This window comes from Zonotrichia albicollis, chromosome 6 (assembly GCF_047830755.1).
Source record: "Zonotrichia albicollis isolate bZonAlb1 chromosome 6, bZonAlb1.hap1, whole genome shotgun sequence".
Lineage (NCBI taxonomy): Eukaryota > Metazoa > Chordata > Aves > Passeriformes > Passerellidae > Zonotrichia > Zonotrichia albicollis.
Window position 1 is genome coordinate 31,893,912 of NC_133824.1, and position 14,968 is coordinate 31,908,879.

Consider the following 14,968-nt stretch of genomic DNA (forward strand, 5'->3'; position numbering starts at 1 on the left):
CCTAGTTCTTTCTTGCTCTAGTTTTCTTTTGATGGACATGCCTACATAACTTCAACACCAACTATCTGCAAAGATCTGCACACAAACGGAGTAGGGGAGAGTGATCCCAGACAGATAAATCGCCATAAAAATTAGCCAGCAGCTTCTGGGTAACCAGAGCTCTGAAACAGAGAACAATTTTCCCTCATAATCCACTGCTCCCCACCCTTAGCACCCCTGTTTTGGCAGAGGTGGTATTTTTCTTTCTGTTCCCAGCTTGGGCCCCACAGTGCAGTGCTAGCCAGGTCAGTGGTCTTCTCACTTTCCATTCTGCAAGCCTTCCCCTTTGAGAGTGAGTGAGAAAAACACATTCCCATAACCCAATCCCTATCCCAGCTCTCCATCCCTGAATCTGCTTCATGCCTAATTGGGGTCTTCTTAGGAACCACCAAGGAGAGCTCTACAACCCATTGGAGGGCTGTCAGATTAGCCATCATTCCCCTCACATCCTCTGTGTGCACAATAGTGTTGTGAAAGCCACTGAGGACATACTGGCATTTCTGGAGACAGGTACATCTGTCAGGAAAGAGGTGGTATGTTGGAATTGGCCAGGGTCACCAAAGACATTTTTAGACCTCTTCTTTCTAAATGCTGACAGCAAAGATAGCAAACTCTCGCCATACCACCTCTCAGGCCAGCCTTGCCAGTTTGGTGTTGAAGTGACATCATCTCAAGCCTATGCCATTCTCTTTAGCACCCAGGCACCCATTTCTGACCCTTCTTCCTCTTCAGCAGAAGTCCTGCAAAAAGGCAGAAGTGTCTCCTCGCTCCATTCCCTCAGCTGCCATTTGATGGAAGGACAATGTGGGACACGAGTGTCAGAGATCTGGGGTGTGGCAGGTTGCCCCATGTGTAACACAGAGTCCCTGTGCACTCTGCCAGGTCTAACAGCCGGCTCCTCTTCTGCTTGTTTCTCATCAAGCACCCTCGACTCACTCTGCACTGCCCCAGCCTCTCCTCTTCCCCCCAGACTGGGAGTGGAGAAGGCTTCCTTTAGAGGAAGAATGGGATGGCTCTTATTCAAGGACTTAGAGGTGAGGGAAGAGCCCTCACATCCTTCTTTTCTCCCTATTGAAAATTGGTTTTGCCCCTCCAAGTCATTTAGGAAAATTTGGACACAGCTGGCTGCAATTGTGCATGCGTGGCCAGTGGGGTGAGGAAGAGGAAGACTTTCAGCATTGCTCTGCTCTCCCCACAGGACCCACTGGTCATCAGATACCACTGCATTCCCCATTCTGCACCTCCACCCCAGCACAAAGAACCACTGCCGGGTCCAAGCACACCCTCCCCACCCCGACACTTCCACTGAGCATGTCCCTGTGCCTCCCACTCCCACCGTTGTACAGAGATCAAGAGCAGAACTCGTTTGTACATAATGAAACTTATTTTGTATTATTGCCGATCCCTTAAGATATTGTATTTTGGAGACTCTGAGATCCTATTTTCAGTATTGTATTTTATTAAGAATTAGTGCGGGCTTGGCATCTATGAACTTCTTTCTTGTAGCAGCTCGCTTTCCACTTATACTCCAGCAGCTGCTTCTTCCCTCTTAGTTTTTTTGTGGTTTTTGTTTTGCTTTGTTTTCAAGCCACCCTTTCTCCTCCTTCTATCACTTGCTCTGCATTTGCTTTATGAAGCAAAATAAAAATAAAATAAAAAGATGCAGCATCAGCCCTGGGTTGACAGGTGCTTTCATTGAAGCATGGTTGTCACACCAGCCCACATCACAGCTCTTCACCTCCTGCTCCCTCTCCTGTTCCCTGGCCATGTGCAAAATTGGTTCAGTACTGGGACTTCATGCTCCATGTCAGGGGCTAGAAACAAACTTGCATGTTTTATTTCCAGCAGCACTGTCCTTGTCATTTCTTCTGCAGTTCTGAACAAGTCAGAACTCTTCTGCCTCAGTTTCTTTCCCCCCCTCGAAACACCACTATCATCTTCTTGGAAGGAGAAAGATCATGGAAGAAAGTACATGAGAAGCAAAGAGCTACTTCAATGAAGAGGCTGTGCAGGGTTCTGTACAACAAAGACATAGCTCATAGCATGATGTCCTCTCCTGTCTGAAAAAATACCTAAATCTTTTCATTAACTGTAAAAGCAGAGCAACTGCGCTCAAATGGGAAACAACCTGGGTCCTGGCTGTCAGCCTGTACCTCTGACAGTCCATTTATACTTGCAAAAATGGATAGATTTTGTGTGAAACACAAAGTAACTGAGGGTCTAGAAAACAAATTTTCATTTTCTAGCAAGCTTCAAGCGGGTTCATTAGAATTTGGTCATTGAAGCAACTCCTTGGAGTCAGCCCTCCATGTCTGGAAGGCAGCCTAAGCAGGAGTGACTTTGAAAGATGCTATAAGGTGTCCTTATCTCCCACCTCTGGCTGGGCAGGTACAGCAGGACTGTGCCACAGCAGAATGTAGGGCTTGGGGCTTACATAGGTCTCTTTCCGCAGATTGTAATTTCTTTGTGGAGAGGAGTGAAGCTATTGCCTTGCTGTTTTGACCAAGCTGGCTGTTGAACAGCGTCTGGGAGAGATAGGAGCTCTCTTTTCTGAGCCAGGTCTGTACTGCCAAGAGGGAGTTTGATGTGTGATCCACGGCAGGTTAGTCTGACATGGGTTTGCAGACCCATGCAGAGCTCCCTTCCCGCTGCCCACCCACCAATGCAAGGAAATGCCTGATCTTGCCCTGCAGTTTCTTCCTGGGCCAGAACTAGTTGTGAGTTGAGAATCTGATGTTTTCCCTGCAGCACCTCATCCAAAAGCAGCCTCCTAACCCTGTGTCAGTATGATGCACCTTCCCCCACCATGGGGTGGTGCTGCTCCCTGCACTCATCAGATTTCATCCAGAGGAAGGGCTCAGCCTGTTTTTGCTCAGCCCTGTGAAACTTCACACAGCTCTTTGAGAATTGCCTTCCAGGGAGATTTTGGCCTGCACCCTTCATAGACACTCCAAAACAGGTGCAAGAGGGAAACTCTTAAAAGGATGAGTTCTCAGGCTTTGGCTCCTTTAACACAGCCAGACCAATCAGAACCCTTCCATCAGGAGAAAATTTCCCTTCATCTTGACAAATCCTCTTAATTCTGCAGTCTACCAGAAATCTCTGAGCTGCTCAAAGCAGACACATTAGGATCTTTTGATCCCCGCTATGCCTCCCAAAATGCACCAGTCAATCACACCTACCAATTTGACAACAGCAACTAATTAGAGCAGATTGAGAGAATTAGCAGAGCAAGAGTCACCTTCTTTACAAGTCACCTTCAGCCTCACTCAGTTGTGTTTGGTCTGCTCCAAGTGCCCCAGCTGAGCTCTGCCGCAGCAAGCTGGGCTTCTGCCCACTCAGGGTCACATTTCTCAGAAGCCTCTGCACTGTCAATTCATACGAGCCCTGAACAAAAAAATGCTAACAGAACATGGACTTTGTTTTTCAGAGACAAATTATTCCCAATTGTTCTGTTACCAGGACAATTAAAAACAACAAAAAATATAAAACACTAAGGTTTTTTTGCTGGCTGCTGCCAAAAGGGTTACTGGCAGTGCATGGCAGCAGCCTGGTGGGTATATTTTGTTTGTTTCAGAAGACATGGGCAGTTAGGGCTCTCAGGAGAGTATCCATGCTCTCTAAGCCTGGCATGATCCCTCTTGCTGTTCCCTCTTGGGATTTGTGCTAGGGAGTTGCCTCATATATCCATCAAGGGATAAACATGCTTTGGTCCTGCTACCAGGCAAGAAGCCTGGGCTTTTGGACACCTTCTGGGGAAAATGGGGCAGTTGCACCCCCTCACATCCCCCAGGTGCCTATGGGGCTTGTTAACAGTGATAGCACCAGATGGACACTGACCTGGCCTGCCTCAACAAATCTGTGTTGATTTTCTGATCTGGTGGCTGAAATGGGGCTTTAGAGGTGAGCAGGGTGGAAGTTTTTCTTGTGCCCAGGGAAGGTGACTGTACCTTCACAGAGCTTTACTCACTAGAAATACTACTTCCTAGAAAGCTCATGTCCTGCTTATGCTTGCAAAAACAAGGATGGGGTCTGTATGGTAAATACCAATATGCCTTTGCACTGTCCCATGTGCCCACGCAGAAGGAAATCAGAGCACAGGAGAGACACACTCCTGTGTGTCCCCCAGGTATGAGGGTAAGCACCAGGTAAGCAGGCGACTTGGCTCAGCTGAAGGGTGCCAGGAGGACAGGACTGACCCAATCCTACTGTCCAGCCCCATCGTCCTCAGGCAGCATCTGCCTGCTCTTTCCAAGTCTTCAGGGAGCTCCAAGTGAAGGGTGACCCCATTCATGAGAGAAGCAGAGTCAGGTGGGCAGAGAGAGATGCAGATGCCTGTGCAATCCATTACGTCACCTCATGCAGGCATATCCTGGGATGTCTCCTCCAGACAAACACAATCTGGCCTGCCCTGCCTGTGTGACAGCTATATAACCTGGCATGTGGGTAGAAAGTTAGAAATCCCCTGTTGGCAGCTTCTCCCCACAGAGAGGGTTTCTGTGGAGCAAGATCAGGCCCCTTGGGAATGCAAGAGGCACTTAGTGTCCAGGCCTTTACTCTGACTTGACCAAAGGTGCTGTTAGTTCAGGGCTCTGCTCTGCCTGTCTCAGGGGTCTCCTGTTCCTGCAATAAAGGCCTCTGCTTCCCACCCTGAAGCTCCTTTCTTATGGCATTGACACAAACACCAGTGAGAAATGCTCTGCCTTCCTTCCTACCTGGAAGTCTTGACCCTGCTCTCACCCAACTTCCTATTTGTCTCCATCCCTGACTGGTCATCCACTTCCTCAGCCTGGTGGCCACAAACTTCTTTAACCATAAAGGACAAGACAGATGTTTCCCAAAATTCTGGGAGCAAGAAGGGACCGGCATTTTGCATCCCCTGTAGCTCCTCTGGGTAGCCCATCTTTGTCCTGCCCTGACAGCCCAGCTGGCACAGATGAAGGTGGCTCCCATATTCCATGGCAACAGAGGCTCCCTAGGCCAGGAAGAGCCCAGGGCAGAAGAGAAACATCTCACTGTGGGTGGTGAGAAGAACAGGTGCCTCTGGGCACCTGCTGCTTCTCCCTTTCCACAGCCCGCTCCCAGCCTCCGTGGGCAGCAGGAGGACATGGAGCAGGGCCATGCATCCATGCAGGGAGTGCTGGCAAGCTCCCAAGCAGGTCTGTGTCCCCACAAGGGAGGATGAAGCTGCTTCCCCAGGGCCAGCTGTGCTTGTGCAGTGCTGCTGGGGGAGCGCTCACCCCGCAGCGCTTCAGCTTTCAAGGAGAACAAAACCTCTGTGGGGGCTGGAGGGGCTGAGTCACACAGTGAGGAGGGTGGGGGCTCCCTGCCAGTCACGATTCTGTGGAGGAGTGGGTTTGGGGGCTGTTGTGCCCCTGAGAGAAACAAATCCCCCAGGAGTGCAGCCAGAGAGAGATGTCATTGTGAGTTTTAGGGCCAGAATAAGGTTCAGTAACTTGAACTGGAGGTGCCAGTGGGCTGTGGTTACCAGGAAAAGACACAGCACTTCCTCAGCCCCTGCTGCTTCCCAGGTTGGGGTGAAAAGTGGCGTGGGAACATGCTGTTCCACAGCACTCTGCAGCAGAGGTGCCACAAGGCCATATGGAGGTAATGAAGAGTGCTGGCACGAGGGATGAGATGCTCCTGATGACTTCCATGGTGATACAACAGAGCAGGTTGAGGACAGGTTCCTGCTCCCATTATGCCAGACTTTCATGGGAAAACACTGGGATTAGAGATGACTGCAATGTGCTCTTTGTGCGATACATGATTGTAGGACCTTGCCATGACGCAGGGGATGGCTCTTATAGACAGGAACTTTGAATTTTCCAGGGCCTAGCAGGTAAAGGCACAGCATGTGAATCTGGGACAGAACAAACCAGGCACATATGGGAGCTTTGTAGGAATCTCTTATCCCAGCTGACAGGTGGGCTTGGACTCGGGCACAGAGTCCAGCCACAGCCCAGGACAAATAAATGATGCAACTTTTCTGATGTATGTGGGCAGAGAATAGAAGGTCGTTTCTACCTCTGGATGCCAAGATTGGAGAAAAATTGACTTGAATAAGGAAAAATCAGGAATAAAGTAGCCTTCTAAGTGGCAAGGACCTGAGTGAGCCAACTGGAAAGACAGAGGCCATGCTACAGCATTACCTCTGCTCAGATGGGTACCACTGTCCACAGCTGGGGACCCTGTCCCTGAACAGATGTCATCCATGGTGGATGATTTGATACAACAGCAGGTACTTTGCTCTGCTGGGGGTGCTGCTGTCATGTAGTTTTCCAGGCTACCTGACTTCACCTGACAGCAGGTCTGGTTAAGACAAGCGACCGAGACCCAGCTCCCTGAGCAGCCCTTGCAGGCAGGCAGGTGCAGCTGGACTGCGGGCAGAGAGGGGCAGCTGAGTTGCCACCCTCCTGTGCCTTCCCAGACTCTGAAGAGTTAAGTGCCAGTTTCAAGTGTCTCTAAGGTGACACCAGGCTGCCTGATGGATGCAGCTCCCCACAGCCCCCTCCCCACGCACACAGCATACACTCATGCTCACTTTCTGCTTTGTCTTTTGAGAGCTGCTCCAGGCTTTGTACACAGGCACTTTCCTCACTGCCTACCTTTCCCTGCTGCTCCCGCTCAGCTGCTGCCGCCGGGGACAGTGACGGATGTGCCTGGCTCCAGAGGGACCTTGCAGAAGGCAATCCAAGCTCTTTTTCAATCATTTGCAAGCATTGCTATCCCTGGACTGTGCTTCTTCAGTGAACGCCGTGTTCCCCACTGCTCTCACAGTGGCAGCACCTCCGAGGAGCAGCACCAACATCTCTGGGTGTGTGTCAGATATTCCTCTGCTTCAGAGTGGCAGGGCAGTAGAGACGGCAAGAGGCTGAGCTGCTGCGTCTGAGCTATTCAAGCTGCTATCAAGAGCCCAGTAAATACCACCACAAAAAGCTGGACACTGTTTTTTTCTCGTGCTTGTGCTCCCTCAGGGAGCTAAGCCTTGCTGGGATTGTCCCACAACTCTGGAGAGGCGAAGCAGAGCAGCATTGTGGGACCCCGTGGGACAAGACCAGTCTGCCCAAGAAGTTCTGAGGGCAAACTGAGACTCCTTGCCTAGAGAGACACTCACTCCAGCATGGCTGAAGGTCCCGGGAGCTGGAGAGACTTCTCCCCTGCCAGGAATGATGCTGAGCTGGCCCGGGGAGCCACAGGAAACTTCCAGGGAGCAGCAGATACAGAGAGCACTGGACGAGAACAACACTTGGGCCTCCGCAGCATGGATCCAGCTTGGGAGGAGATGAGAGGGGCAGTGGCTGTGGCAGAGGTGGAGGAGCAGTTCCTGCACTTGGCCATCAGAAAGCAGGTCTCCTACAGGTAGGAAAAGTCTGGGTCTCCAGGGATGCACATGGGCACTGGGGTGGCCTGTCACTGAGGCATCTCCCTCCCATGGGGTCAGAGTTGGCTCTTTTCACCAACTACCAGCACATTCCAGAAATCACCTCAGCACAGAGACAAGGCAACCAGTTAGTCCAGTCCCTCCCATTGCATGCAACAGCTCCCTCTGCAGTGGCAGTCTCATTATCACCTTTGCAGATCCTCTTATTTTCCTTCTATCCAACTCCCCCATCCCATCCTGGGACTGTGATGCCTCCTAGGCAGTGGTCTGGGCTTTTTGAGAGTACCTTGCAGCAAGGGGAGATCTGTCCTGGCTTTTGGTGTGACTCTTCTGTTGCAACTCCTGCGCTTTCCCACCCCTGCTATCACCAAGCAAAGCTGACAGAGGTAAAGAGTGGTTCTCATAGCTCTCATGGGGCTTATGGGAGCCACTGCCTGGTGATACCCAAGTTAGCTCCTGCTCCCAACTCCAGCCATAGTGCCTGAAATGCTGCTTGGGTCAGTATCTCCAGGACTTCAGCTCCATTCTTCTGTCACAACAAATAAGGTCTGGTGTACTACCCCGTCCTTTCTTTTGCTAGAAGGGTGTTTGAGACCTTCTATGATTTACTACTCCCCATCTTTGCAGAATGGCTCTCAGGTGTAAGTGAGGAGAAATCCTTTGACCCTGCACATGCCCAGACTAGACATGAGCATGACTGATCCTGGACTGCTGTGAGAGTCTGGGACTGAGAGGAGGAGCTGCCTTCTTACCACTCTCCAGATTTGGCTTGGCACAGAGTTGTCTGTGTCCTTCTAAGCTCCATGTTACCATGTCATGCCATGCTCAGCAAGTGCCACATAGTTTATAAGCAGGTGGAAATCTGACATGGAGGTCCACTGCCATGGCAGACAGAGCCTGGATGAGCTGTCCCGCCCCTGGTCTGGGCCTTGGGGACCCTGGGGTGCAGAGCTCTGCCAGGGGGAAGATTTTGGGTAGGAGCTGTTGGTCACCCCCCTGCCTGCACTCCCACATATCCAGCAGCCTTTTTTTCCCCCTTGCAAGGGCTTCAGTGCAAGCTGTGAGCAAATTGCTCTCTAATACTGCAGTAATGGGAACTAATGGGAAAACTTATTAGTGCCTGCAGAGCAGGAGGGGCCTCGAAGCTGACTCATTCCCAGCACTTGTTATTCGTGTGGTGGGTGGCAAGCAGAAGCCAGGGTGGCAGCGACCTCCCCAGGTACCCAGTGTCCCTAAGCCTTGACACGAGCTGGGACAACACGAGTCCTCCTGGTTCTCAGTCTGTACCCAGGGCTGCTCACTGGGGCACCAGACAGAGCTGGGAGGGTCTCTGCCCTGATGGCACAGAGGATGAAGAATTACTGTGCCAAGCAGAGCAGGATTTTCTCCTCTTAGCTGTCTTCTCCAGATGCGCACAGTGCATTTTGTGAACAGATTAGCCAGCTGCAATTTTCCAGCCTCCCCAGGGCAGGAAGGGACATATTGCAACCTAAATTATCAGCCTGAATTTGTTCTAGAATTATCCAAGGTTGCTAAGGATTTTATACACCCTGCCCATCCCACCCCAGCCACCCCAAGCAAGTGGCTCAGTTGACATGCTCCAGCCTGTGCTACCCTTACACAAAGCCCCTCTGTTCTACACAACCCTCACAAGGGGTCTCTTTGCAAGGGACTTTGCCCTGTCCAATGCAGGCTTTGCAGAAGGGAGGATTCTGAGAGGTGGGAGGGAATGATGCAGCAACCTGCACACCAGGAGCAAAGGAAGAAATGGTGCTTGGGATGAGCTGCTTCCTCCACCTTGTGTTTTGGATGGCCAAGCAAAGGGAGGGAGAAATGGGAGAGGAAGTGTCTGGGGGTGGACATCTGCTTCTTCTCTCCTGTGACACCCATGTAGTTTTGGGTCTGGCTGCTTCCTCAGGCAGGTTACCCACCTGTTACCAGCCTGTTACCCAGAGGTGGGCTAACCTTCCATTATGTGCCCCTCCTGCAGCATGGAAAGTCCTAGGGGACCGACAGAAATCCCCTTGCTGTGTTGTCTAGCTCTGGAGACACTGAACCCTGGTACAGAGTTTGGAGGACCTTCTCCATGGCCTGTGGGCATCACAATTATCCTCAATGTCAGCTGAAGGTTGGAGGTCCCAGTCCCCTTGCTTCCAACCTACCTGCTCCTGCTGGGAACCATTAGTCATCACGAGGGGCAGGTGGCATAAGCTGCTATATAAAGCTTTTGAAATGAGCAGAAATTATATTAATCCCATGGAAATAAAGTTCCTTCCATAAATAGCTGCCACGGTGTATGGAGGCGCCTTGAGCGGGTGGAAGAGAGCTCAGCACTCAGGTTATATTTAGGGCTTTGAGTAACATTTTCATGCCAAACTTATTAATTATGCTGGCTTGTGTACCAGATTTCCACATTCTGGGACAATTTGCCCAGCAGGGAGGTCCTCTGCAATGCCAGAAGGACCCAATGCCCTCTGTCACCACAGCAAACCCAGAGCAAACACAAGGGTTGTGTGTCTAAATCCCCAGCCACTTTGGCCAAAGGGAGTCCAAAGTCAGCTCCTGCTTGCCTTGAGTGTCTCCACTAAGGTTTTGTGGTGGGGCAGGATCATCTCTAGCTCCCAGAGTGGGATAGCTCCAGTGGCAATAGGGCATGCTAGAGGCTGGCAGAACTTTGCTGTAGGGAAAGCTGACCTGGAGCCAGAGAGGCCTGGGACAGGTGGTGGCAGGTCACAGCAGCACCCTGCAACCCCTCTTGAGCATTTGTGGGCTCCCTCTCCATTTCATCATTGCTTTCAGGGTGATGCTTGCAGCAGTAGCCTTTGTCACTGTCACTGCACCCGGCAACCCAGCCCCGAGGGGTGTTTACCCAGAAAGGAAACCACAAGCGCACAAAAGCTCCTGTACGAGCTCTCTGCAGGCTCTGCCAGGTCGTGCTCTTCGGCTCTCAGTCACGTTCAGAGGTAGCGCCCAGACCAGCCCACGCACCAGAGGGCTCCACACAGCCATCTCTGGCAGCGGGAAGAGGGGGTCCTGTGTCCCTCCGTGCCCCCCAGCCAGCTCCCGTCCCTGCTAGGGAGATGTGAGACACCTCGGCTGTTCAGTGTGGTCCCCGGCTGGCAGATAGGACACAGCTAATGCAACTCACAGGCTGTTCTGTGCCAGGGAGCTAAATATAACCCGCAGAGTGGAGCAGAGGGGGCTGCTTTGTAATGTAAATAGCAAGGGAGCTTGGTCATAGAGCAGGCAGGCCAGAGGGGAGAGCTGGCAGGAGCTGCTGGAGAGAGGGAGGTAGGAGCCCTGAGCAGCCCAGGGGAAGATGGTTGCAACTCTCTCCGGTCTTCCCTTCCTTTTGTCTTCAGATCTGGACTCTGGATGTTTGTGAAGTCTCAGAACAGCCTGGGCAGTCCAGGGGCTGAGGAAGAAGGAAAGGAGAGCCTCCACTGTCAGCACAGAGAGAAAGAGACAGAGAGGCGATCTCCTTCCTCCAAGTCCTGCCTGCTGGCCTTTTAATCGTGTTAGCCCTGCTCTGCAGAGCAGCATAATCAAATTCCCATTCGTTTCCAGCAAGCCAAGCCTGCTCCACTCTGACAGAAGCATCTGTCTCCGCATGCCTCTGTGCAGCAGGGGAGAGGAGATGGGGGGCAGAGCCAGAGGGAAGAGCTAGAAATGAGCAGGTGGCTCCTCACAGACTTTGGTCAGGGGTGACAAGTGTCTCACTCTCCCCTGCCCTGACTCTTTCCAGAACCAGGGACAAGCTCTGCTGGGCCCCACTGTCAGACACAGGCTGTAGTGCATGGCGCAGGGGTGGGATGGGGTTGGAGCTGGCATCACCCTGTGCTTGGAGCACAGTGCTGGTGTGTGTTCACTCTCATTCTGGCTCTCATTCTGGATGTTACTATGTGCAAGGCAGTGGTGAACTGGATATGGGACTGTGTGTAACAAGAGAGAAAAACATCCAAAGAAGCAATTTTGGAGAAACATTAAGTTTGTGGGTACAGCCTGGCTGTGTAGGGACATACCTGTAGCATGACAGAGAGGGATGGCATAATGCAGCTCCAAGCCCTTTCTAAAACCAGGCATACTCCCTGCTTTAAACTGACCCAAGACCCTGCTGCTGCCAGAGGGAATGATCCTGCCCTTCCTCCTGCTGTGGTTTTTCCACATCAGGCGAGCCTGGTCAGCTCTCTGAGGCAGCAGGACACAGCTTCTCTCCCCTGTTTGTCCCCACAACCACAGTTTCAGCCTTGCACGTGGTGTAGGTGCGCTGGGGGACCATGGGGTGGGACTCCCTGAGTAGGCCAGCAGGGAGGTTTTTAGGGGCACTAACCAGGATTAGGGGCAATTCCAACCTTGATCCAAACACGGTGTGTGGGGAGAGCTGGGATCCCTGAACCAAGAGCCATCTCTTCCCCTGGACCACTCCCTCCCTTATCTGATCCCTGTTCACAATGAATCCCACAGGCAGGTATCCTGCTGAGTTTGGCTGAAGCAGGCAGCTTAATCCTTCCAGTACCAGGGTGCTGCACAAACTAGCATGAAGACAAGGGTGCCAGTTCACAGTAACACCCAGCACAGTGATCCCCATCCCTCTCCTGTGCTGCCTACAGAGAAGCCTGTGCAGCAGGGTCTGTCTCCTCTGGTCTCCTGACCAAGAACAGCCAGGAATGGGATTTCTAGGGGTTCCTCCACAGTTTTGAATCAAGCCCAGGGGACAGAACTGTGAAAAGACACATGGACACAGCACACAGAAGATGGTGAAGGACTCAGGGCAGGGTATGTTTCTTCTCCAACAGCCCCACCAAGCCCCAATACTCCTGATGCTCCTGGGTAAGACTAGACACCAACACCACGAGACAGTGCATGAAACATGAAACAGAGATGTCTGCAGGCAAGGGGAAAATGCAACTAACCCATCATGGCATGCAAAGCAGCAGGGATGATGAAACCTTTCCGCAACAACAAAACTCTCCCCTCCCTGATCTGTGTGCTGGAGTTAGGCATCCAGGTCCTGCCTTTTCCTCTCTCTGCACAGTAATTAATGCAGTGGGTTGTGTTCAGTTTCAGAGCTTGCCTGGTGAGATCAAGGTCTGTCAGTGGTTTTTTTTTTTTTCCTTTTGATGATGGAGTTTAAAGCAAGACCATGTGCCTCTTTAGAAATGCCATCTGTGCAGGCTGCCAGGACCACCTTTGCTTGCTTGCTTTTCTCTGGCCCACAGAAGCTGACCACAGATCCTCTTGGTGACCTGAAGCTTTCTTGAAGCCAGAGCACACCAAGCAGCATCTGGCTGTGAAGAGTTGGGGTTTTTGGAGGTGGGGAGAGGCCAGGCCTGCAGGCTTAGGCTGTGCCACCCCAGACTGGGGGATGGACGATGAATGTCAGGCTGTTTCTCCATTTTTGGAGGCTGGCCAGGAGCCTCCTACATGCTTCTACTTTTCACACTGCCCATTCCTGGTTTACCAAAGCATTTTTTCAATGAACTCCAGTGCAGACTGAGCAGATGCCGGAGGTTGTTTTCAGGCCTGCCACACAGGGAGGACATATACACCCAGTAGTTGTGAGTGCTGTGGTAGCCTGCAGGGTAAGGACGTGCATGGCCCAGGGTGGCTGGCAGGAAGACAGCCCCACTGCTATGGCCTTGGTGTGCATGGCGGCGCTGGGGCAGCTTTGGAGAGGGGGCTGTCTCAGGTCTGGGGGCATTCAAAGAACCACCCAGCAGGGGAGGTGCGGCTCCTCGGCGCGCAGCCCAGCGTGCCAGGACGTGCTCCCGCTTGCTGAGGGTGCGCACGAGGCTTCCCTGGAGACGACCCAGCAGAGGAGGTGGCCAGCGCCGTGGGAAGAAGGCCGCGCAGCCGGCTGCAATGACAGCCGCCCTCACACTTCCAGGAAGTGCAGAGAGGAACCAGGTGGAGGTTGCAAACAAAGCCGGGCCCCGGCCGGCGGCGGAGCACTGCCAGGGACCTGCCCTCGGGATGACTCCGGAAAGCGGCTGCTGGGGGAGGAAGAGCGAGAGTGAACCCCGGGCTGGCTAAGCTCATCAGCTCATGCTGCGGCAGATGTGGCGGCATCGCTCCTGGGACGTTCCCCAGAGCCCTCCGGGGGACGTCGACATAAGGTACCCACCGAGCTGGGCTCCGCTCCCTTCCTCTTTTTGTGGGGGGTTAAGGTGCTGTGGCGAGTGCTGACAGCCCGTGATTTGGGGGCTGGGGGAAAGGCTTCCTGTGCTTGCCCAGCGCCTTGCCCGCAATCCCCTCCTCTTCTCTTAGTGCCTGGGCTTGCGCACACAACCTCCCAGCCAGGATGTCAGAGGGCCGCGCGAGCGGTTTTGACGCCAAGCCCGTGAGCACAGCGGGTCAGCCCGGCTTTGCCTGAGCTGTCGGTTTCAGGGAAACTGGCAAGTGTGTCCCCATTCCCACCAGCCCTCTTGGACACAGCTGGTGTTTGAGTCTACCAGTGGGACCTCACCCAGGGCGCTAAGGGTCGGCAGGAGCAGCGGGCAGTGGGCAGCCAGGCCCCCACAGCCCCGGCTTTCAGCCTGGCTCCACATCCTTGGGAAGCGGGGAAGCTGTCATTGCGGCCGGCACATTTTCCATGCAAAGGAGGGCTGGAAGAGCTGCTCTTTGCCTGGACTGGCAGCCATGGCGAGCAGGCCAGCCCCTGCCCCTGTCGCTGCCCGCTGAGCTAGCGGCGTCGCTGGGCTCAGGGAGAAACGGGGCAGGCGCTCGCCGGGCTGGGTAAGAGCCTCGGTGCTGGCCTCGGCGACAAGGCCGGCGGTGGCTCCCGGTCCCTGGAGAGGGCGGTGGCGGCGGCGGCAGGACTGTTGGCTCCGTCCCCTCCGTCCGGCGGTGAACAATGGGAGGCGGAGGCGGAGGCAGGGGGAGGCTCTGCTTCTGCCGCCGAACCTCTTCCGAGCGCGAGGCGGCGGCGGGGCTGACACGCGGCTTCCTGAGGCGGCGGCGCCGGGCGCGGGGCCACGGGACGGGCTCCCCCGATCCCCGCGCTCGGCAGGCGGCGCTGGCGGCGCGGCCGCCGGTGCCACCGGTGAGCGCCGCACTTCCTGCCCGCCTGCCCGTGGCCCCGGTGGGGCGGGAGCCTGAGCCGGCCGCGCCCCCCCGCCCGCCCCCGGTGCCCTCCTCTGGCTCGGAACCACGGTGGCGGCGGCGCCGAGCCCTGAGCTCGGCCATGCAGGCGGCTCGGCTCCCGCCGTCCGGCGGTTCGCCCTCCGCCGCCTCCTCCGACACAGCCGCCGCCACAGCCGACTCCTCCGGGGCGTCAGGCAGCGCCGAGCCCGAGTGGGGGCCGCCGCCGCCGCCTCCGCTGGGCCGCCGCCACAGCAACAAGCGCTTCACTGGCCTCAAGCTCTTCGGGCGCAGGTGAGCACGGGGCGGGGCGGGCAGCGGGACGGCGGGTCCCGCCAGGCGGGCGAGCTCGGGGTGGTGTCTGCGCCGCCGCCCCAGCACCTGGCGGCGGAGCGGGGCCGGAGGGAGCTAGGCTCCCGGGCAAGGGCTGGCTGTCGGCGTCTGGAGCATCCGGAACGGAGGCGG

At 54.4% G+C, this 14,968-nt stretch overlaps 1 protein-coding gene across 6 annotated transcripts in view; it reads left to right on the forward strand.

Moving 5' to 3' along the window:
• Positions 1 to 7: 7 nt before the first annotated feature.
• The window catches only part of DGKZ (diacylglycerol kinase zeta), a 60,887-nt gene continuing 45,926 nt past the window's right edge, over positions 8 to 14,968 (forward strand). The window contains exon 1 of one of the 6 annotated variants that reach the window (XM_005480044.4): positions 8 to 7,401. In XM_005480044.4, coding sequence (XP_005480101.1) covers positions 7,163 to 7,401 — 239 coding nt within the window. In that variant the 5' untranslated portion in view covers positions 8 to 7,162. Of the gene's footprint in view, positions 7,402 to 13,393; positions 13,540 to 14,214; positions 14,798 to 14,968 lie in introns of those variants that run through there. The other 5 variants (XM_014266613.3, XM_074543052.1, XM_074543051.1 and 2 more) reach the window with 5 other exon arrangements.